Source organism: Nerophis ophidion, linkage group LG14 (assembly GCF_033978795.1).
Source record: "Nerophis ophidion isolate RoL-2023_Sa linkage group LG14, RoL_Noph_v1.0, whole genome shotgun sequence".
NCBI classification, from domain to species: Eukaryota; Metazoa; Chordata; class Actinopteri; order Syngnathiformes; family Syngnathidae; genus Nerophis; species Nerophis ophidion.
This window is the reverse complement of record NC_084624.1, coordinates 4,027,690-4,051,736: the sequence shown is the minus strand read 5'-3', so window position 1 is coordinate 4,051,736 and position 24,047 is coordinate 4,027,690. Positions and strand designations below refer to the sequence as shown.

At 39.9% G+C, this 24,047-nt stretch overlaps 2 protein-coding genes across 3 annotated transcripts in view; one reads left to right on the top strand and one right to left on the bottom strand.

The window, feature by feature from the left end:
* st6galnac5a (ST6 (alpha-N-acetyl-neuraminyl-2,3-beta-galactosyl-1,3)-N-acetylgalactosaminide alpha-2,6-sialyltransferase 5a) overlaps positions 1–24,047 on the top strand; it is a 170,074-nt gene that overhangs the window by 132,589 nt on the left and 13,438 nt on the right. For both annotated transcript variants that reach the window (XM_061919662.1, XM_061919661.1), the window contains exon 4: positions 15,305–15,412. In XM_061919662.1, the coding sequence (XP_061775646.1) occupies positions 15,305–15,412 (108 nt within the window). The remainder of the gene's footprint in view (positions 1–15,304; positions 15,413–24,047) is intronic.
* pigk (phosphatidylinositol glycan anchor biosynthesis, class K) overlaps positions 15,248–24,047 on the bottom strand; it is a 110,965-nt gene continuing 102,165 nt past the window's right edge. The window contains exon 12 of the mRNA XM_061919659.1: positions 15,248–15,442. Within this exon, the coding sequence (XP_061775643.1) occupies positions 15,383–15,442 (60 nt within the window). The 3' untranslated portion in view covers positions 15,248–15,382. The remainder of the gene's footprint in view (positions 15,443–24,047) is intronic.

Here is a 24,047-nt window from a genome sequence, read left to right as displayed (position 1 = left end):
CCCATCTCTCAATGTGACAATATTCTATAATCACATCTCTGTGTGTACCTCACTTTTAGACACAAGGAAAATAAGATTTGTGAAGATTTTAAAGTAGCTAACCCAAGTAAGAAGTATTTTATTGGGATAGTTCAACATTTTTAGGAACAAGCTACTTTGTAGGAATGACAAAAGCTCCCTTATTTCCTATTTACTTCACAGCAGTGACTAATAACCTTAGTTTAGCCGCAGCGTATTAATCAACAATCCTGCATGCTTGCATTTATAATTATGAGTTATAGTTAAGTTGAGTTGAAGGTAAATAATTAGTGTGGGCTGCATTCAGCCATTTGAATAATAACAGCGATGGTGGTGCAGCAAACAGATGTCAGTGTGTGTTCAAGTGCCAGCCTCGTTCTTTGATTAAAGCAAAATTAAGTGCTTTATTTTAATTAGCGGCGCGGCATCTCGCCAGGGTGAGGAGTTCCAATGAAAATGAACGCACAGGTATTTGTACTGTAAGTACAAACCCTGTTTCCATATGAGTTGGGAAATTGTGTTAGATGTAAATATAAACAGAATACAATGATTTGCAAATCCTTTTCAAGCCATATTCAGTTGAATATGCTACAAAGACAACATATTTGATGTTCAAACTCATAAACATTTTTTTTTGTTGCAAATAATCATTAACTTTAGAATTTGATGCCAGCAACACGTGACAAAGAAGTTGGGAAAGGTGGCAATAAATACTGATAAGTTGAGGAATGCTCATCAAACACTTATTTGGAACATCCCACAGGTGTGCAGGCTAATTGGGAACAGGTGGGTGCCATGATTGGCTATAAAAACAGCTTTCATGAAATGCTAAGTCATTCACAAACAAGGATGGGGCGATGGTCACCAATTTGTAAGCAAATTGTCGAACAGTTTTAGAACAACATTTCTCAACGAGCTATTGCAAGGAATTTAGGGATTTTACCATCTACCATTTACGGACAAATCATCAAAAACTTCAGAGAATCTGGAGAAATCACTGCACGTAAGCGATGATATTACGGCAGGCGGTATTGCATCCCAAACCGACATCAGTGTGTAAAGGATATCACCACATGGGCTCAGGAACACTTAAAAAAAAAACACCGTCAGTAACTACAGTTGGTCGCTACATCTGTAAGTGCAAGTTAAAGCTCTACTATTCGAAGCCAAACCCATTTATCAACAATATCCTGACACACTGCCAGCTTGGCTGGGCCCGAGCTCACCTAAGATGGACTGATGCAAAGTGGAAAGGTGTTCTGTGGTCTGACGAGTCCACATTTCAAATTATATTTGGAAATAGAGGACGTGGTGTCCTCCAGAACAAAAAGGAAAATAACCATTCGGATTGTTATCGGCGCAAAGTTCAAAAGCCAGCATCTGTGATGGTATGGGGGTGCATTAGTGCCCAAGGCATGGGTAACTTACACATCTGTGAAGGTACCATTAATGCTGAATGGTCCATACAGGTTTTGGAACAACATATGTTGTCATCCAATTAACGTTTTCTTGGACGCCCCTGCTTATTTCAGCAAGACAAGTGTTACAACAGCGTGGTTTCATAGTGGAAGAGTGCGGATACTTTCCTGGCCCGCCTGCAGTCCAGACCTGTCTCCCATGGAAAATGTGTGGCGCATTATGAAGCGTAAAATACGACAGCAGAGACCCCGGACTGTTGAACGACTGAAGCTCTACATAAAACAAGAATGGGAAAGAATTCCACTTTCAAAGCTTCAACAATTAGTTTCCTCCGTTCCCAAATATTTATTGAGTGTTGTTAAAAGAAAAGGTTATGTAACACAGTGAAGAACATGCCCTTTCCCAACTACTTTGGCACGTGTTGCAGCCATGAAATTCTAAGTTAATTATTATTTGCAAAAAAAAATAAGGTTTATGAGTTTGAACATCAAATATGTTGTGTTTGTTGTGCATTCAACTGAATATGGGTTGAAAATTATTTTCAAATCATTGTATTCTGTTTATATTTACATCTAACACAATTTCCCAACTCATAAGGAAACGGGGTTTATAAGTGACTGTCGATGTCTTGTAACGAGCAATCCGAAACAATGAAGAAGCTACCCAGACAAATCTGAATGGTTTTTCAGACATTTGTTGTTGAAAGTGGTTTGTCCAGTTACATCTGAGGGTTTTTTTTGTACAATTTCTTACTAAATCTGTTCATCCGTTTTCTCGCATTTGTCTGGGTTGATGGCAGCAGTCTCAGTAGGAAACCGCCAGGGGGACATTGACGTGTTCCCAGGCCAGCTGGAGGACCTATTCTCTCCAGCGTCTCAGTCCCTCAGGACATTCAATCGATTGTAACTGGATCGAGTCAGACTAGATCTGAACAATCTATGAGAACGAAGGGATGAAGCCTGTTTAAAAGCGATCGTTTAAAAGCCCTGAGAATACAATGAGTTGGATGAAGGAGAACAACCGTAGACCTCACCAGGGAGCCGTTTCAACCAGTTCCTGAGTAAGTTTGTGGCTTTTAATGCCTCACAATCAAACATGTTTATGTTAAAAATGTCAAACAGATATTTTAACATAAACGTGTTTGATTGTGAGGCATTAAAAGCCAAAAAACGCAACCTATCCCTCAGACCCACAAACGCTGGCTGAGTAACAACAATATGAACGTTGCACAAGGGTTAACTTTAACAATGTAGCTATAGCTTGGTTAAAATGCACGTCACGGCGTGTAGACCGAGCATCATTAGCGATTGTTGGACATTTTGTAGAGGGCCTGTATTTATAGTCGCAGTTTTTCACTATTTAGTATGCACAGGAAAGAGAAAGACGTGTTCTTGTCTTACAAGGAAGCGACAGACGAACAAAACAAAGACCCAAAGACATGCCAATTTTCATTCATTGTCCTATTGATTATCCTCGCCAGGAGTTTATGGATTTGCTGGGGTTTGTTTGTTTGTTTGAGTTAACAACATAGCTCAAAAGTTGTGGTCTTATTTGGATAGAATTTTCAATCAATCAATCAATCAATGTTTATTTATATAGCCCTAAATCACAAGTGTCTCAAAGGGCTGCACAAGCCACAACGACATCCACGGTACAGAGCCCACATAAGGGCAAGGAAAAACTCACCCCAGTGGGACGTTGGTGACAGTGACTATGAGAAACCTTGGAGAGGACCACATATGTGGGCAATAATAATCCCAGTTTTTACAGTATACATAATTGTCCGTAATATAATATAAGAGTGACCCCACAGAACTCTCCTCCAGAAGGTCTTATATTTGTCCATTTGATGTTAGATCAAATAAAAATTGAGCAATTTGGCCACGATATCCAACAATATGTTTGGAGGAGAAAATGTGAGGCCTTTAATCCCAGGAACACCATGTCTACCGTCGAGCATGGTGGTGGTAGTATTATGCTCTGGGCCTGTTTTGCTGCCAATGGAACTGGTGCTTTACAGAGAGTAAATGGGACAGTGAAAAAGGAGAATTTGCTCCCAATTCTTCAGGACAAGCTAAAATCATCAGCCTGGAGGTTGGGTGTTGGGCACATTTGGGTGTTCCAACAGGACGGTGACCCCAAACACACGTCAAAAGTGGTAAAGGAATGACTAAATCAGGCTAGAATTAAGGTTTTAGAATGGCCTTCACAAAAAGTCCGGACTTAAACTTTCAGGAATAGGATAAGGTAAATGGGAAAGGGGTTGTACTTGCATAGCACTTTTCTACCCCTTTTTAAGGAGCCCAAAGTGCTTTGACACTATTTCCACATTTACCCATTCACACACACATTCACACACTGATGGAGGGAGCTGCCATGCAAGGCGCTAACAACCACCCATCAGGAGCAAGGGTGAAGTGTCTTGCTCAAGGACACAACGGACATGACGAGGTTGGTAGAAGCTGGGGATGGAACCAGGAACCCTCAGGTTGCTGGCCCGGCCACTCTCCCAACAGCGCCGTTATAAGTTATGATATTCTGAGGCTGACTTAGATCACTGTGTGATGTGTCAGCCTGCAGTAAAATAGCAGTGTTTGTTTGTGATGTAGTTCAGTAAAATAACATTAAAAAAAAATTGTTGTCATTTACCAGTTCTATGTCTTTTTTTTAATTGTTTTTGTCCTGTCCAGCTGCTCAGGCAAATCATACAGTTGATGAAGATGCCCATATCGGCTGTACAATTTTACTTTACAAAAGAGAAGTGTGGGATACTTCTCTTGCCTTATTAGGGACCGAATGTCCCTTTGGGACAGAGGACCCTGTGGAATTTCTAGCGTTTTAGTCTTTCTTTCTTTATTATTATTCCACAGCTTTGAGCTGTAATTTGACGACCTTAACATGCTTTAAAACTCACCAAATTTGACACACACATCAGGACTGGGGAACATTGCCATTTAATCCAAAAAACTAAACCCAAAACTAAAAAATTGCGCTCTAGCGCCCCCTAGGAAGAAAACACAGACAAAAAAGCCTGTAACTTCCAGTAGGAATGTCGTAGCGACATGAAACAAAAACCTCTATGAAAGTCTGACTTAGACCTAGATTTCATACACTGACATCCTTCAGCAAAAATCAACAGGAAGTTTGCAATTCCCCCTTCAAAATAAAAGTTTTGTAAAAAACCCCACTTTTGCCTCTTTGAGCTGTAATTTGACCCCCTAAACATGCTTCAAAACTCACCCAACTGGACACAAACATCAGGACTGGCAAAAATCGCGATCTACTCAAAACACCTAACACCAAAACTCAAAATTGCACTCTAGCGCCCCGTAAGAATAAAACGCAGACAAAACTGCTCCTCGGAAGAAAACAGACAAGACTGCCTGTAACTTCCGGTAGGAATGTCGTAGAGACATGAAACAAAAACTTTTATGTAGGTCTCACTTAGAACTACATTTCATATATTGACAACCCCCAGCAAAAATCAACAGGAAGTTTGCAATTCCCCCTTCAAAACAAAAGTTTTGTAAAAACCGGTCACCTTTTTTCAAACATTATCTCCTCTAAGTGCGTTTGTCGTGTCGGCTTCAAACTCGCACAGGAGAGAGATTGAACCCTTCTGATTAAAAGTTGATGAAAGAGTTTTAGGGCAACACTAAATGGTCCCTAGTGTGTGAATGTGAGTGTGAATGTTGTCTGTCTATCTGTGTTGGCCCGGCGATGAGGTGGCGACTTGTCCAGGGTGTACCCCGCCTTCCACCCGATTGTAGCTGAGATAGGCACCAGCGACCCCAAAAGGGAATAAGCGGTAGAAAATGGATGGATGGAAAGAGTTTTAATTGATTTTATCGGCCTTCAAAGAACCGCTGCGCTGAAAACCATTTCAAAGATGGCTGCCGTGCGCAGACACAGTGAGGGAGACTTTTTTTTCCTCTTTTTTTCTTTCCGTACTGTCTGCTGCTGGTGCGCACGCACCAACATTCGTGAGGGAGGGGCTGTGATCATCTATACCAAGATGGCTGCCAGGTGCCGTAGCTAAGCCGGTATGTTTTTAAGTTGTCGTTTGCCTGCATATCGTAAAAACAACCGTCCAACATTTTACAACTAATTGTAAACTTATAGGTGCCGACCATCAGCGCCGAGTTGTGACGAGAGAGTGTGTCAATGTTGAGATATTACGCCGAGTTAGTAAGTCAATCTGTTTGCTAATAGTAGCTACTAGCCGTACCCATGTATTTTCAATGGGCGGTTAGCATCGGGTTTTAATCCCGTTTCCTCCTATGTTTTTGCTCCGATTGAATTTCTTTGTATGTAGAGTCTATATTTTGGGTACTTAAATATGGTGACTGACTGTTGTGGCGTTTTAAGGCCATCTGCACTTTTTATGCGCCGAGTTGGTAGGTCTATCTGTTTGCTAATAGTTCTAACGCTTATCCGGGCTTGGGTCGCGGGGGCAGCAGCTAAAGCGGTCCCGTACATTACCGCTTGCAGCTTTCATTTGTATTTGATTTTATTAAATGTATTTATATTATTATTTGGTGCAGCCGGGCCGGAGCAGGAGTGAATAGAAAGAGGAAAAAAAAGGAAGATAGAGGATGAAATTGTGGGGACAAGAAAGGGATAAGCTCTATGTCTTATGTTATTGTTAACCCAGACAGACTGATGTTGTTTTTTTGACCATTTTTTTAGTTTTTTATTATTGTTACGTATTTCAACATTTACACAACAACAACCATAAAAGCATATCATAGTTACTAACTGAGTACAAAGCAATAAATGATATATACTCAATTAATGGATAAATGATAAATGCTTTAAAATGTAATATCGAAAATTATCAGTATCGGTTTCAAAAAGTAATATCTACGACTTTTTAAAACGCTGCTGTTTACACGGACGTAGAAAGAAGTAAGTCGCCAATAAACCTTAAAGGCACTTCCTTTGTGTGCTGACCCTGTCACATAATATCTACAGCTTTTGACACACACACAAGTGAATGCCAGGCATACTTGGTCAACAGCCGTTCAGGTCACACTGAGGGTGGCCGTACAAACAACTTTAACACTGTTACAAATATGCGCCACACTGTGAACCCACACCAAACAAGAACGACAAACACATTTTGGGAGAACATCTGCACCGTAACACAACATAAACACAACAGGAGTAACTCTTCCGGGACGCTAATATATACACCCCCAAACCCCGCTCGTGGAACCCTGCCCACCTGAACCTCCTCATGCTCTCTCACGGAGAGTTTTGAGGAATGTTAAAAAAATTACGCGTGACTTCAATAATAAATATGGCAGTGCCATGTTGGCATTTTTTTCCCATATTTTTTCCCATAACTTGAGTTGATTTATTTTGGAAAACCTTGTTACATTGTTTAATGCATCCAGCGGGGCATCACAACAAAATGAGGCATAATAATGTGTTAATTCCACGACTGTATGTATCGGTATCGGTTGATATCGGAATCGGTAATTAAGAGCTGGACTACATCGGAATATCGGCAAAAAAGCCATTATCGGACATCTGTAATATTGCCTCATACATAGTGCGCGCCTCTGAGTGCCAGAGCAATGATCTAATCATCAAACAGCCATGAATAAATGAATGTTGAGGTGTTTATTTTAGACCTCTTTATTTAAGGAAAGCAGGTCATCAAAAGGTTGTTGTTTTGATTTCCGGCTCAACGGGGACGTCTGCTCGAAGATGTTATGCAAATTTACAGACAACACCTGAGAGCAAATCTTTTTTAGAATGTATGAAAAACAAAAAAAGAAGGGTGAATTTGCATCTGCAGCTCCTGTTTTTTTCAAGGCTGACAGAGCAACACATGTTTAAAATCACACTAAATTGCTCGGAGCCGAAATCGAGCGCCAACATGACAAGCGGTCAAGTCCCTTTTCGGAAGCTTTGCCGCCACATTAGTCAATAACGTGCGAGTAAACAAACACGGGAGCGATGCAGACGCGGCGTTTACTTGAAGATGAAAGCCGAGGCAAAGTCATTAATGTCACACTGACACTGTTTGGTTTGAGGAGAACACAATAATGAGGCACACTTTGCATTTTCTTGCTTGTGTCCACAGCGGAAACGTCTTAAAGGCCTACTGAAAGCCACTACTAGCGACCACGCAGTCCATCCATCCATCTTGTTCCGCTTATCCGAGGTCGGGTCGCGGGGGCAGCAGCCTAAGCAGGGCAGCCCAGACTTCCCTCTCCCCAGCCACTAGACGAAATGGCTGGGGAGAGGGAAGTCTGATAGTTTATATATCAATCATGAAATATTAACATTGCAACACATGCCAATACAACCGGTTTAGTTTACTAAATTGCAATTTTAAATTTCCCGTGAGGTATCCTGTTGAAAACGTCGCGGAATGACGACACATATGTTGCAGCGTGCTTGTGACGTTATTGGGTGGAGCAGACATGTTCTCCAAGCACCACTCACGGCTAAAAGTCGTCTGTTTTCATCGCATAATTACACAGTATTTTGGACTTCTGTGTTGCTGAATCTTTTGCAATTTGTTCAATTAATAATGGAGACTATAAAGAAGAATGCTGTTGGTGGAAAGCGGTGGATTGCAGCTGCCTTTAGCAACCAAGACACGGCCGGTGTTTCTTTGTTTGTTGTGAAGCTTTAAAACAGAGCAGACAAGCGAACATGTTTCTCTACCACATGTCAACCAATTGTGATATTAAGTCGGCTCTTAACGGAGACTTGAGTGGATTATGCGACCTCCTCCTGCAGCTGTCAAAAAGGCAGCTGTGATCTTGGCTCTTCCATTGACTTCTCTCAGAGACACTGGCGTTCACCGCAGCCCTCCGACTTTCAGGTATGACTTTATAATCTCACTAAAACACTAGTAACACAATAAGCAGATAAGGGATTTTCCAGAATTATCCTAGTAAATGTGCCGAATAACATCTTGAATCGCTCCCACTGCCGCCGCGGCCTTTTTCTATTTTTTTTTAGTGCTTCACTCTAACTTTCCTCATCAACGAATCTTTCATCATCCCTCAAATTAATGGGGAAATTGTCGCTTTCTCGGTCCGAATCGCTCTCGCTGCTGGTGGCCATGATTGTAAACAATGTTCAGATGTGATGAGCTCCACAACCCGTGACGTCACGCACACATCGTCTGCTACTTCCGGTACAGGCAAGGCTTTTTTATTAGCTAACAAAAGTTGCGAACTTTATCGTGGATGTTCTCTACTAAATCCTTTCAGCAAAAATATGGCAATATGGGGAAATGATGAAGTATGACACATAGAATGGACCTGCTATCCCCGTTTAAATAAGAACATCTCATTTCAGTAGGCCTTCAATGACTTCTTGGAGATTCTTTGAGGATGTGTAATAAGTTGCAGTTTTAACCTGAAGTGGTCGTCCTTTCATTTTCTGCGTCACAAAAGTAAGTACAGCACTCATCTTTCAGCAAGTTAACATTGATATACCTTAGAGTAGTCAGTGTACAGCTTGCATAGCAGTATAGGTTTGCAAATATTGTTGTCTAAATATAGTATTTTTAAATTGTGCCGTGGGCCTTTGAAACATTATCTGTGGGCCGCAAACGGCCTCCGGGGCACACTTTTGACACCCCTGCTATAGATAATAAAAAATAAAATGTGATAAATCTATGGGTAAAAAGCAGAGCCTGGCGACATATGCGCGTTTATCATAACTCTCTCGCTCTGTCTGTCTCTGTCCCTCCCTCACGAATGTTGCTACACACACAATTTGTTTTGTTTTTAACCCCTTCTTAACCCTGAACGTACATTGAAAATACACACAACCCTAACTCAAAATGCCGGACATTTGAGGCATTTAAGAAACTCCACCCGGACAGCCCCACAAAAGAGGACATATCCGGTGAAAAGAGGAGGTATGGTCAGTCTATCCTAGCCCGGTCGCTGCTAGCATGCCGTGTGTTGTGTCTTGCTCTGCATCGTTTACAGAACGTGCGTTAGCTACTTAATATGTCCGTGTGGAAACTCGTTCGGTACACCTCGAAACGGTTCAATACAAATACACGTACTGCTACACCACTAGGAGATGTATATCCTGTATCGTGATACGGCCTAAAAATATCGAGATATTAATAAAAGGTCATATCGTACTTGGTGACAAAAAGTTTGAGAACCACTGATGTATACCCCAAGGTTTTAACCGTAGAAAAACAAATCATAATATGATCCCTTTAATTGGCGCTTGGCCCTCACAAAACAGCACAATTAGTAAAAGCCTTTTTATTTTATTTTAAATAATGTCTTTGAGATAGGAAATATTGTATAAAAAACTACAAAGCAGCATTACACGGTGAGTCATTACAACCTTTTTCCAGCCACGCTGGAAACATATCTGTTCAATACAAATTGTGTCTTCCCACCCACAAAATGAAAAATGGAAACGCAAAAAAGAACAGTCTTTTCATTTCTACAAGGTACGCTAAACGCAGGATGTCGAGACGGCCTGCTGGTGTTTCTTCCCCACACAAACACTAGATGTTTCTTATCGGCTTTGTCTCGCTGCAGCGACAGGTGAGAAAGACGGGGGCAAGGGATACAAAAATACAAGCAAATGTGTGCTGCAGATAAGGCGGCAACACGTATTCCTGGAAGCTGCAAGGTGAACCTGCTGACTCCACTTCTTTTTACACACACAAAACATTTTGACTGTTCTCCCCACACAACCAAAACAACTCCGCTAGCATCCAGTTCTACTTTCTTCATTTCTAGTACATTAATATTCAGGTACCAGCCACAATAGATATCTGTGCTACTCTACCCAATGCCAGCATGTTGTGTAAACTTCACTCAAGAGCAGTGATGGACAATGTTTTGACATTCTGTGGCTTTTAGCTAAATCATGGACGTCAAACTCTGGCCTGGCGTGTAACTTCATTTGGCACTTAAGTAGGGCTGGGCGATATATCGGTTTTATCGCAAGTTTGTCTCTGTGCGATACAGAAAATGACTATATCGTGATATTCGAGTAAACGTTCTCACGCAGTTGCTTTTAGCTGCGGGCATTACACTACAGGCTCTCCTCGCTCTTTCCTGTCTCTCCTTCTCACAGACAGCAAGCGCACCTTCTTATATACGTCACATACTGTCAGGTCTACGTCACATATGTATACGCCCTCACGGAGCAGAGAGAGAGCAGCATGGGTAACGTTAGCTGTGGTGCTAGCAGAGCCGTGCGGGTGGTAATACGAGAGAGAGAAGGTGCAAATAAAGGAAGAATATTAATTCTCAAGAAAAAACAGCAGGGGGTCCATCATCTGGCGGTGGTTTGGTTTCGAGTGGGAATATGTCAAGCAGACAACCTTAATTTGTCAAGTGTGGAGCTAAAGGGTTGCTACAAAAAGTAGCGTTACTGCTAATATGTAGCATCATTTGAAAAGTCACCTGCTAGAGAATGAAGAGTGCTTACTCCGCATGTCAACATCTCCGTTCGGTGCCACACCATCAAAATGCCGAGGCAAACATTTCCACATCAACACCGAATGAAACAAATAGTCAACAACAGAAGGAGATAACGTCCGCAGGACCTACCACATAGCGAAGGACATACACTATTTGATTTCCTATTATGCAGCTCATTTTTATTTGACAGTTATTGCAATATCTTGTGTGTCATCATGCACAAAAAAGCACTTTATTTGTTTTCAACTATTGTAGTGGCGTTCTGTACAAAAAGTGCACTTTAATTTAGTGTTGTTTTGATATGTCATCTTAGTGACATCATGCACAAAAGTGCACTAATAGCTTGTTTTAAAATGTCTCTGACAATCTTGCACTTTCGGTTTTGGAAATGACATGAATGTTTGTGCCACTGCTTAATAACTGTTTAATAAATACAGTTTTGGTCAATTGACTTAGTTGTGATTTCCTTCTCTGCATGAAAGTTTAAAAGTAGCATATATTAATGCAGTATGAAGAAGAATGTTTGAATGTAGACACATAGAATCATCATACTGCTGTGATTATATGCATCAAGTGTTCATTCAAGGCTAAGGCAAAATATTGAGATATATATCGTGTATCGCGATATGGCCTAAAAATATCGAGATATCAGAAAAAGGCCATATTGCCCAGCCCTACCCTCGAGGCAAAATCAAACTAGCATTAGAGCTGGCCCGCCAGTATTACACAGAGGTGGTGCCGCTGTAACCCCGCATCCACCGCTAATACTCAAACTTGCCAACCATCCCGATTTTCCCGGTAGACTCCCAAAGTTCAGTGCCCGTCCCGAAAATCTCCGGATTTCCGCCCAGACAACAATATTGGGGGCGTGCCTCAAAGGCACTGCCTTTAGCGTTCTCTACAACTTGTCGTCACGTCATCTTTTCCTCCATGCAAACAGCGTGCAGACCAAGTTACAAAATATATGTGGCTTACACACACACACAAGTGAATGCAACGCATAGTTGGTCAAAAGCCATACAGGTCACACTGAGGGTGGCCGTGTAAACAACTTTAACACAGTTAGAAATATGCGCCACACTGTGAACCCACACCAAACAAGAATGACAAACACATTTCGGGAGAACATCCGCACCGTATCACAACATAAACACAACAGAACAAATACCCAGAACCCCTTGCAGCACTAACTCTTCCGGGACACTACAATATACACCTCCCACCTCAACCCCGCCCACCTCAACTTCCTCATGCTCTCTCAGGGAGAGCATGTCCCGAATTGCAAGCTGCTGTTTTGAGGCATGTTAAAAAAAAATATTGCACTTTGTGACTTCAATAATAAATATGGCAGTGGCCTGTTGGCATTTTTTTCCATAACTTGAGTTGATTTATTTTGGAAAACCTTGTGACATTGTTTAATGCATCCAGCGGGGCATCACAACAAAATTAGGCATAATAATGTGTTAATTCCACGACTGTATACTGTGTGTGTGTGTGTGTGTGTGTGTATATATATATATTATATATATATATATATACATCTATATATATATATATATATATAGATATATATATATATATATACATATATATACACATATATATACATATATATATATGTAGGTGTGGGAAAAATCACAAGACTACTTCATCTCTACAGAACTGTTTCATGAGGGGTTCCCTCAATCATCACATATATGTGGGTATATGTGTATGTGTATATATATATATATATATATATATATATATATATATATATATATATATATATATATACACACATATACATATATATTTTTTAACACTGTTTGGTTTGTACTGATTGATTGATTGATTGATACTTTTATTAGTAGATTGCACAGTTCAGTAGATATTCCGTACAATTGACCACTAAATGGTAACACCCGAATAAGTTTTTCAACTTGTTTAAGTCGGGGTCCACGTTAATCAATTCATGTACTTTAAACTGTACTTTTAAATATCAAATGGAATTGCATTTATGTACTCCTCTATTTTTAAATTAAGGCAAGAAATTAATCACAAGAGCAGTCGTCTCAGCACTTTGTTTTTTTTGTACAGGTAAAAAAATAAAATGCTTTCAGATGATCGGCCAGACCTGACTGCGGTTAAGTTAGAAATAGATTGGCACCTTCAGAGATAAAAGAGCAAAAGCTCAATTTACGCAAGACAATCTGTGATCCCGGCAGGAAACCTGATGATGTGCTTTTTCAACAGCTGAGGCTCCGACTTCTACTTCGCGACCGTCTACAAAGAGCAACCTTCACAAGAAAATACAAAATAAATTATTAAATTAAAAATATATATATATATATTATACATCAAGTCTCTGTAATAATTTTAGACGTACACAGTATGCTATTGGTTAACGATATAAGACTGTTAGGTAAAGATAATATTATTTGACTTTTTTATGAATAATTTTTATGGCTATTAATTGAATAAGTTCATAATTGTACACCACTGTGTCTCGCCAACTGCACCACATATAGATGGTCACCACTTGTTTATCCTAAAAGTCCAATTTAAAGATAATATTTTGTGGATTTTTGAGAATTTCAAATGTTCCATTCTTAATAGCTTTGTTAATAAAAAAAATATGTCATCTCAAAAATCACATGATTTATGGATAATGTCTAGTTGAACATACTTCAAATCATATTTTGGTGAAATTGTATTTTACTGAGGCAGCACGGTGGTGGACGGGTTTGTGCGTCTGCCTCACATAACGAAGGTCCTGGTTCGATCTTGTCTGTCTATCTGTGTTGGCCCTGCGATGAGGTGGCGACTTGTCCGAATGCAGCTAAGATAGGCTCCAGCGCACCACGCGACCCTGAACGGGACAAGCGGTAGAAAATGGATGGATGAATGGATTTTACTGATTTTTGAGGAATATAAAATTGTTGAAGCTTTAAGACTGTATAGTATATATTCTCAAAAATCACATGACATGATAGATAGTGTCAAGTTGTTTCTACTACTGAAAGCCACTACTAGCGACCACGCAGTCTGATAGTTTATATATCAATGATAAAATATTAACATTGCAACACATGCCAATACGGCCGCTTTAGTTTACTAAATCGCATTTTTTAAATTCCGCGCGGAAGTATCATGCTAAAACGTCACAGTATGATGAGTGTGTGTGACGTCACGCATTGTAGAGCACATTTTGTTCCAGCACCGTTCACAGCTATAAGTCATCTCTTTTCATCGCATAATTCCACAGTATTCTGGACATCTGTGTTGCTGAATCTTTTGCAATTTGTTCAATGAATAATGGAGACGTCAAAGAAGAAAGCTGTAGGTGGGAAGCGATGTATTGCGGCCGCCTTTAGCAACACAAACACAGCCGGTGTTTTATTGTTTAACATAACCGAAAGATGACCGTAAAGCTTTACTATGGAACAGAGCGGTCAAGAAAACACGGTTGGATTGGACCACACAAACATAGTACAGTGTATTATGCAGCGATCATTTTGAAAGATCGTGTTTCGAAGAGGGTCCCTTGCGAAAGGCAGGGATGGGCATCGCCACCACCTGTCGACTGGTGCTGAAGAAAGGTGCGGGGTCGACCTTCAGGTTGTACAGGTTCAACCATATAATCTCACTAAAACACTAGTAACACAATAAGCAGATAAGGGATTTTCCAGAATTATCCTAGTAAATGTGTCTAATAACATCTGAATCGCTCCCACTGTATAGTCTTTTTTTTTTTTTTAGTCCTTCACTGTCACTTTCCTCATTCACAAATCTTTCATCCTCGCTCAAATTAATGGGGAGATCGTCGCTTTCTCGGTCCGAATCGCTTTCGCTGCTGGTGGCCATGATTGTAAACAATGTTCAGATGTGAGGAGCTCCACAACCCGTGACGTCACGCGCACTTCGTCTGCTACTTCCGGTACAGGCAAGGCTTTTTTATTAGCGACCAAAATTTGCGAACTTTATCGTGGATGTTCTCTACTAAATCCTATCAGCAAAAATATGGCAATATCGCGAAATGATTAAGTATGACACATAGAATGGACCTGCTATCCCCGTTTAAATAAGAACATCTCATTTCAGTAGGCCTTTAAAAGCTTTTGTGGCACTTAAAAGCGAGCAGGTAATTTGTCAATTAATGCTGTTTCTTTGCCGCATGCAAAGCAAGGCTAAGGTTGATTATTTGACATGCAGCCTTCATTCGTATGAGTCGATATGTGCCACTGATGCATATTCCAACGAAGCTGTGAGGCGGCCTGATTGATCTGCCGGTCAGCGTGGAATCGAGCGCTAGATTTAGATGGTCTTTATTCTGCTGTACTCCCGGCATGTAGACGATGTACCTACCTTCATCGCCTCCTGTGACACGGATCAAACGTGGCAGCCTCCTGGCACAGATACATCCATCTAACCGCCGCCCACTCTTGCAGGAGGATATCGAACTCGTGGCTGAGCACCGGCTGGTTCACGATGACCATTGCCCTGGAGCTGTGTGATAGGATCAACGTCTACGGCATGGTGGCGCCCGACTTCTGCAGGTGAGTGTCAGGTTCAAACACTGATGGCATCTATTAAACGAGACAAGAAGCAAATAAACAGAGACAGAATTAAACTTTACTCAAATTGAGGAGCGACGCCTGGACACTGTCGCCTAGTACAGTGTCTCAACACGCTCTGGCGAATGATTGTACGCCACCTATTTGGACTTTCCCTGATTACATGGCAATAGCTGTTTCCAAGGTATGTGGGTCGTAAACAGCCATCGCCTTTGGTTACAGAACAGATAAAAGTTGTAAACAGTTCACAGAAGAGGTCGCCTTAAGGGGAGTCAGGCCCTGCTTCCTCTTTGCTTTGTAGTTCTCGGGTCAAGACAATATCTTTCTGTTGATTACAAAACATGAAAGAAACAGAACACCGTGTTGCTTCCCACCCTAGACAGTGGAGTATTACGAGCCTTCTTCTTGGTAGGTTCAAAGACAGCTTTTGTCTTCTCGACGGGAACTCAATGTAACACAAAGTTTTGTGTGATAACTTAGATACAATTATTCTAACAGTGAGACCGTGACACTGCACCTAAACCAAGGTCACGCTTGATTAAGGCTGCAACACAAATCAATAAACTCAGGTAGTTCAAAGCAGTGAAGTGAATTATATTTATATAGCGCTTTTTCTCAAAGTGACTCAAAGCGCTTTACATAGTGAAACCCAATATCTAATTTTTACATTTAAACCAGTGTGGGTGGCACTGGGAGCAGGTGGGTAAAGTGTCTTGCCCAAGGACACAACAGCAGTGACTAGGATGTCAGAAGCGGGGATCGAACCTGCAATCCTCAAGTTGCTGGCACGCCTGCTCTACCAACCGAGCTATACCGCAAAAGGTTTAACTTGCAGGTACCTTATTTAATTATTTTTTAGGAGATGGAAGAGGTGCCACAATGTTAGCTTTGATGTTGCAATTTAGACACTTTAAAAATGTTTTTAGTAGAGATGTCCAATATTTGCTATTTTGTCGATATTTCGACCTTCTCCAACTCTGAATTACCGATTCCGATATCAAACGATACGGATATATACAGTCCTGGACTTAACACATTATTATGCCTAATTTTGTTGTGATGCCCCGCTGGATGCATTAAACAATGTAACAAGGTTTTCCAAAATAAATCAACTCAAGTTATGGGGGAAAAAAAATGCCAACATGGCACTGCCATATTTATTATTGAAGTCAGAAAGTGCATTTTTTTTTTTAACATGCCTCAAAACAGCAGCTTGGAATTTGGGACATGCTCTCAGGTGGGCAGGGTTGAGGTGGGGGTGTAGGCTAGCGGGGGGTGTATATTGTAGCGCCCGTAAGAGTTAGTGCTGCAAGGGGGTCTGGGAATTTGTTCTGCTGTGTTTATGTTGTGTTACGGTGCGGATGTTCTCTCGAAATGTGTTTGTCATTCTTGTTTGGTGTGGGTTCACAGTGTGGTCCATATGTGTAACAGTGTTAAAGTTGTTTATACGGCCACCCTCAGTGTGACCTGTATGGCTGTTGACCAAGTACGCTTTGCATTCACTTGTGTGTGTGAAAAACCTTAGATATTATGTGACTGGGCCGGCACGCAAAGGCAGTGCCTTTAAGGTTAATTGGTGCTCTGTACTTCTCCCTACGTGTTAAGCGGTATTATAAAAAGTCATACATTTTTTGAAACCGATACTGATCATTTCCGATATTACATATTAAAGCATTTATCGGCCTATGATATCGGCAGCCTGATAATATCAGACATCTGTAGTTTTTAGTAAAACTTCCTGGGAATACAGTAGTACCTTAAAAGTGCTATTGGCAACATCTACACAGACTTTCCAATGTACTACACACAGGATATACCACCCTATTACCGCTTCTCGTTCGTAATGACGTACCGTATTTCCCTGAGTTTCTGCTGGGTATATAGTATGCGCCTGCCTCTTTGACACCCGCAGCTACGGTATATTAATAAAACATAGCTGCTTACTGTTCTTTTTAGCATATTCAATAGCTTGGACCTTAAATCCGACTGAATAGCTCTTAATCTTCTTCCCTTTATGCGATTTCAAATCAATAGATTTCAGAGGATACTTTGATATATGACAAGGGGACTTTATAACAGTACAATGTGAAGATTGTTTTGAAAGGAAAATAACAGCCTGCATGCCAGCTTTATGTTATTAGATTCAACTTTTTTCTCGCTACATAACACCTGTTTGGTCTTCTATTCCACTTTTTATGGGGGTTTGAATGGTTTTTACACCTGTTTGGTCTTCTATTCCACTTTTTATGGGGGTTTGAATGTTTTTTTTAGTAATGGTATTATTAGAAAGTGCTGCGGACAGTTAAATCAGGTGCGGGCCGCTAATAGCCTTTGGGTGTAGGGATTTGTATTGCTATTGGAACGTCAATAAACATTAACTGTTGCATAATGGTGGACCTTTAAGACTGGAATTCCATCCATCCATTTTTTACTGCTTGTCCCTTTCGGGGATGTGGGGCGTGCTGGAGCCTATCTCAGCTACAATCGGGCGGAAGGCGGGTACGCCCTGGACAAGTCGCCACCTCATCACAGGGCCAACACAGATAGACAGACAACATTCACACTCACATTCACACACTAGGGACCATTTAGTGTTGCTAATCAACCTATCCCCAGGTGCATGTCTTTGGAGGTGGGAGGGGCCTATCCCCAGGTGCATGTCTTTGGAGGTGGGAGGAAGCCGGAGTACCCGGAGTGAACCCACACAGTCACGGGGAGAACATGCAAACTCCACACAGAAAGATCCCGAGCCCAGGATTGAACTCAGCTCGCATTCTCGTTGTCTCTCCTTCGACAAAAGGACAAAGTTTTTCGCTAAGTAGAATCACAGCTGACCTGGGCATTCGAAAGTTCTCTTGCCATCTGAGAAATGATGTTTCCCAAATAGCTGCAATCGCTTTCTCTTAAGGCAGAGGTGTCCAAACTATTTCCATTGAAGCATGCGGGGTCCATTCTGATATTTTTCATTTTTAAAACCAATACAAGATGTATGTATAAAACATTTTTACCTTTAGGGCTCCCCTCAAGTTTGGTCTCAGGGACATGAAAGGGTCTCAGTCATTAAAATGTTAAATCAGTCATAAGTTGCTTTTTTTCAATGTTTAAATCTCCAAATCCACTTTAGGCATATCTGTTGATATAAAGTAGATATTTTTTTCAAATGTTAGATTTTTTTGTCAAATCCATTTTTGGGGCAAAAACACAAAATAGGCAATCTTTTAATATTATAATAAATATAACAACATTGATTTTGAGCAATGACACATTTTTTGAAAAAGAAAAAAAAGTCCCACCAAAATTTTTGGTGATCCATAGAAGTATTCAAATTCAGTCATACATTTTTTTTTTCCCCTTTGTCATGAAAAAGGGAATTTTTTGGGGGTTGGTGCACTAATTGTAAGCGTACCTTGTGTTTTTTATGTTGTTTTAATAAAATAAAATATTTTTATTTTTATTATAAGATAATAAAAATTAATAAAAAATTCTTCTGCGGCCCGGTACCAATCGATCCGCGGCCCGGTGGTTGGGGACCACTGCCTTAAAGATCAATAATGCAGGACACCATTGATTTTAATTATTTAATAGTTTTCAGTAATCACAGTGAAAAGTTAAATAAAATCCTACTAAATATATTTGAGATCCGAAAGGTTCCCCACTCATAAAGTGATACATTTTTCATAGTTTTTTTTTTTTCCTTTAACACTTAATTTTAAAGGTCAACTTCCGATATATCTGTCGATTTTAAGTTTGAACTATTATTTTGTTTGTTTTATGTTCTTTTGTCAAAACTTTGATGTTTTTATATGGCAACCACACAACATATGCAATATTTTTTCCACATTTTCTTAAAGTAATAATTCATTATAACGTAGACTCTTTTGTCCTTTTTTTTATTTTGAGCAATGGAAAAAAGACAAAAGGAAAAAAAACTGCCTGCATGGCAGCTTTGTGTTAAAGTTGCCACCTTTTCTCATTAGATTTCACCTCATTCCACTTTTTTAAATGTTTTAATTTTTATTTTTGCAATACTGTCATGTCATCTATTGAACACCAATGCTCTGCTGTTATTGTATCATTCATTTATCATGTCATATTTAACCTACTGTGTTGAAGTCTGGGGAAATTGTTATAAATCACATCTACAACCTTTAGTCACTCTGCAGAAAAAGGCCATCAGGATTGTTTCCAATGTTCACTACAGACATCATTCAAATCCACTATTCATGAACTTAAAGCAACTTAAACTGAACGATGTGATCAATTTTAAAACTGCTCAAATTATGTTTAGGGCATCCCAAAACTCTCTACCATCCAATATACAGAACCTATTCCATGACAGAGATGATCACCATAGTTACAGTTTAAGAGGAAACAACAAATTATATTTGCCTAAATTCAGAACCACTTTAAAATGAATGTGCATTTCAGTGCGTGGAGTCAGTCTGTGGAACAACTTAGGCGACCAGTTAAAAACGTGTTCTAGCATGATTCAATTTAAAACACTGTTTAAAAAAGAAGTACTGAAGAAGTACGATGAGGAAAGAGAGTGATGCCCTCAGCACAGAGCGATGGAAGAGAGGTGTATGGTCGGAGAGTGTGTGTGTGTGTTTTTGTCTCGTCTTGTCTTCTCTCATGGTATTGTTAGTGTACAGGAGTTTTTCTTGTTTTGTTTATAGAGTATTGTTTTTGTATTATATTGTTTATGTCAAATGTGGTATGAGTGAGAGGGGTTGGGCTATTATAAGCAGCTGCTTCATCCAACCCCTTTTCAAGCCTTGCATAAATATCTTTGCCAACATGTAAAAAAAAAAAAAAACTGTGTTTAGTTGTACTGTGCAGGTTTGAAATAAATATTTCAATTCATTCATCAATTTTGCAATTTTTGCAGAATGTGTGGCGGGCCAGTAAACGATTATCTGCGGGCCGCAAATGGCCCCCGGGCCACACTTTGGACACCCCTGGAGGGGGACCTGAAACGGGGCTTAGGCTAAATAATTACTTCTTTAAGGTGTTAAACGACTTAGTGTAGACATGGCCTAAGTGACATTGTCAAAAAGTGACAACATAGAAATATTAGGTTGAAAAGTGTTACTATTACATAACACTGTTGTCATTACACAATATATAAAACTTAATACTGATCCAAAATAATTTCAAGTAGTTGCTGCGGCCCAGCGTTTCTATGGCGGCAAAATGTTGAGGCAACTGAGTTGAAAGGAAAGAGCAGCCATTAATATTTCACCATTAGCATCTGAGGTATTAGTGACGGATTAGTGTTTGTTCTGTGAACAGGCTATCTTTAAAAGAAGGATTAGCGAGTGTAATATACCAAGAAATGTGTGAAAAAGGAAAAAGAAAAAAAAGTAGCTGGGTTTGAAGTCCGATTAGCATGAAATTTGCAATAAGATGGAAGGAAATCCACCAAGAGTCAGCTGGTGTAGAGTAAAAATATATACAGCATTATTATGCTGTCATTACAGTGTAGTAACAAATCACACAGCTACGAAAAAGAAAAAAAAAGATGTCCGTGCTTTAATGAGGCAAGATTGTGTAAGTGGCTTTGGGTAAGAAAATCAGATGCACAATGTCTCTTGTAAAAGAACACGCTTTAAAAAACAACAACATTGTGTCATTTGTGTCTGACAGAGGACGACATTTTGTGTGCTATTTGCAAGAAATGTTTTGTGAAGAGGGGAAAAAACATCACGCACAAATACATCAAACATTATCAGCGCCCTGAAAAGACATCGCTGTGACTGTTTTGGAAGACTAAGAAGACGTCCGCTGCTAAAGAAGCTGCATAAAAAAACAAACAAACAAAAGACTACCTTACCTTGTGCGCCTGCCTTGAATTACTGCCGGGTCAAACTGGTCACGTCATCATTATCAAAATGGAGGCTGATTTCAATACCGGTAATTTGAAATCGCATAAAGGGGAGAAGATTAAGAGCTATTCAGTAGGATTGAAGGTCCAAGCTATTGAATATGCTAAAAAGAACAGTAAGCTGCTATGTTTTATTAATATACCGTAGCTGTGTGTGTCAAATATGAGTCATTAAATGACTCCCACCTCCTGGTGGTAGAGGGCGCTAGTGATCCTTCTTGCGACTACTCGGCTGCAGAAGAAGTGACAACGAGTGACGTGATATGTGCTGGGAACTGTTACGACGCAGGGGGTGCAGGACGGACCTTTTAGGATGTAACACCACTACTCCTATGCTGGCTATGTAAACAACCGGGCTGAAATAAAGCATGTACCAGTCCTAAATACCCAGTGTATTATTTATACAATAAGACTTCATGGTGGCAGCTGTGGGATAAAGAGATCACCCACGGAGCAGAACAGGAGGGGGAGTTTCCGAGGGTAATTCTGTCGTCGCCCGCACTACACGTGAGGAGCTGAGCTAACTGAAAGTAGCAGTCTGATAGCAGTTTTCTAAACTGGACTTTCAATCAAAGCAGGAGGTAATAAAGGAAGATCTCCATCAAGACAGAGAGACTTTTAAAACTGAAGAAAGATAAGGAAGACTTCTATAAAGAAGTTATCGATGCTTTTGATCAGAAGGAGCTGGCATGGACTTCATTTATAAGTAAGACCATAATAACGTTTTCTTTTATTAAATGTGCTTTTCATGATGGTATCCTTACATCACACTCAAATTTTTACTGAATGCCTTTGGTAAGTGCCGGAGTGAGAAGAGGTTTTAAATTAATTAGCGCCCCAGCGGCAATTCAAGGAAATACAGTATGTTTAATAGGGAACTGCACTTTTTGGGAATTTTGCCAATCGTTCACAATCATTATGAGAAACAAGAAGACGGACAGGTTTTTTTTGGGGTAGGGGGTTGCATTCTAATTTGTAATAATCAGATGATTCTCGGTGGCTACCAATGCAGCTAATGGAACAATCCATTCTGCCTCTAAATCACTTAAAAAATACACCCCAAAAATGTGAACAACACTTAATGTACATGCCTTAACTTGTATTATAACAAAGCTGTGGCAACATTTTTATAGTAAGAGCAAACACTGAGGAACTGTTTTTCTAACATACTAACACATCATCTTACAAAGGCATGCCACGGTGTAAGCAGGAAACTTTGTCAACAGCTGAATAGCTTTTGAGTTTGCAACCCACAACACAATGCGATAGGACACTAATTAGTACTGACTGAAACACATGAACAATCACATTACAGTATCTGTAAGTTGCCGCCCAAATTTCATGTTTTGTTCGTTCACAGCTAGCCCGACAGTTTATGTACTGTAGTTGTACAGTGACGTGCTGTATCAAGATCAATATTAAAGTGACTCACTCGATGGACAGTTGTCTGTTTGGCCCAGCTGGCCAGGGACGTTTCCAGTTGACTTGAGTAAGCAATTAATTTATTCCGACATAGCTTGGCTCAAAGTTCCACATCGGATTCCGCCTGTTCCAACGTTTCACCCTCTATTTGTGCTCATTTCTATAAGCAGCAGTTCATCCTCAGTATATTCAGCTACAAAAAGATAAGGTCGTGAATCCTCATTTTTCCAGAATAGTCATCTTCACTGTCTATTACTAAGTCAGCCATGATTAAAACACACACCCCATCGTTTCCAGAAGTAGAAACACGCGTTTGTTGCCGCAAGTCGGAAGTGTGCTGCCATGGAAATGGAAAAAAATGCACTGAGGAAATAAGTTTCGGTAATGCTTAAAATGAGCAAAATTCAGCAAGTATTGTACATATTACATATTGTTATGAACATGTCTGTTTGTGCAAGTATATATACTTGCACTGTGTATATAAAACGGAGTGTTTTGAATTTGCTTTAGATGCTTTGAAGGCTACAACTGTGACTCCCATTATCTGCATATTGCAAGCGTTTTTTTTATCATCTTTGAAATCCCCCCAAAAAAGATTTGTGTGTTATTTTCTTTCATAATAATTGAGAACAATAGGCAAAATAACAGAAAAAAAAGTGCAGTTCCCTTTTAAATCTACATTTAAAAAAATAATAGCTCTGAAAAAGTTATCTGTATCAGACTTGAGAGGCTGGAAGTTATCTGTATCTAACAATGTTGTTTTGATATTCTTAACCGGCAAACAAGTTTGAAAAGAAGTAAGCCTTTGTTATACTGAGCTGTAAAAACAACAAAACACTCAAAGGATGAATGGCTTCTTAAAATGATAAGAAACACCAATCAATTGAATTTCAGTCATGCTCTCATTTGATGACAATAAAGACTTCTACTCTAATTGCTGAACTGAGCTTGGGGTAAATCAGCTTTGCCAGATGAGAAATGACAAAGAATCGTTACCAGAAGCTTAAAATTATGCTATTTTGAAGTAGATGATCATACAAGCTTGATTTGATGTTGTTCTGGACCATCTGCAATAGTAAAACATTAGCCTGTACAGTAAACTTGAGGTTAATTGGTTTTGGTCCTGACCATAGTAAATTAATTTCTGCTAAGTAGGAATTATTAATTATAAAACAATCATAATATTGTCATAATTGGCGCATAAAAAAACTCTTTACAACCTTCTAAATATATGTTTTTAACAATATAAGAGCCCTTTCGACATGAATTAAAACCCACAGTTAAAGTAATCATAATAATAATAATTGATTA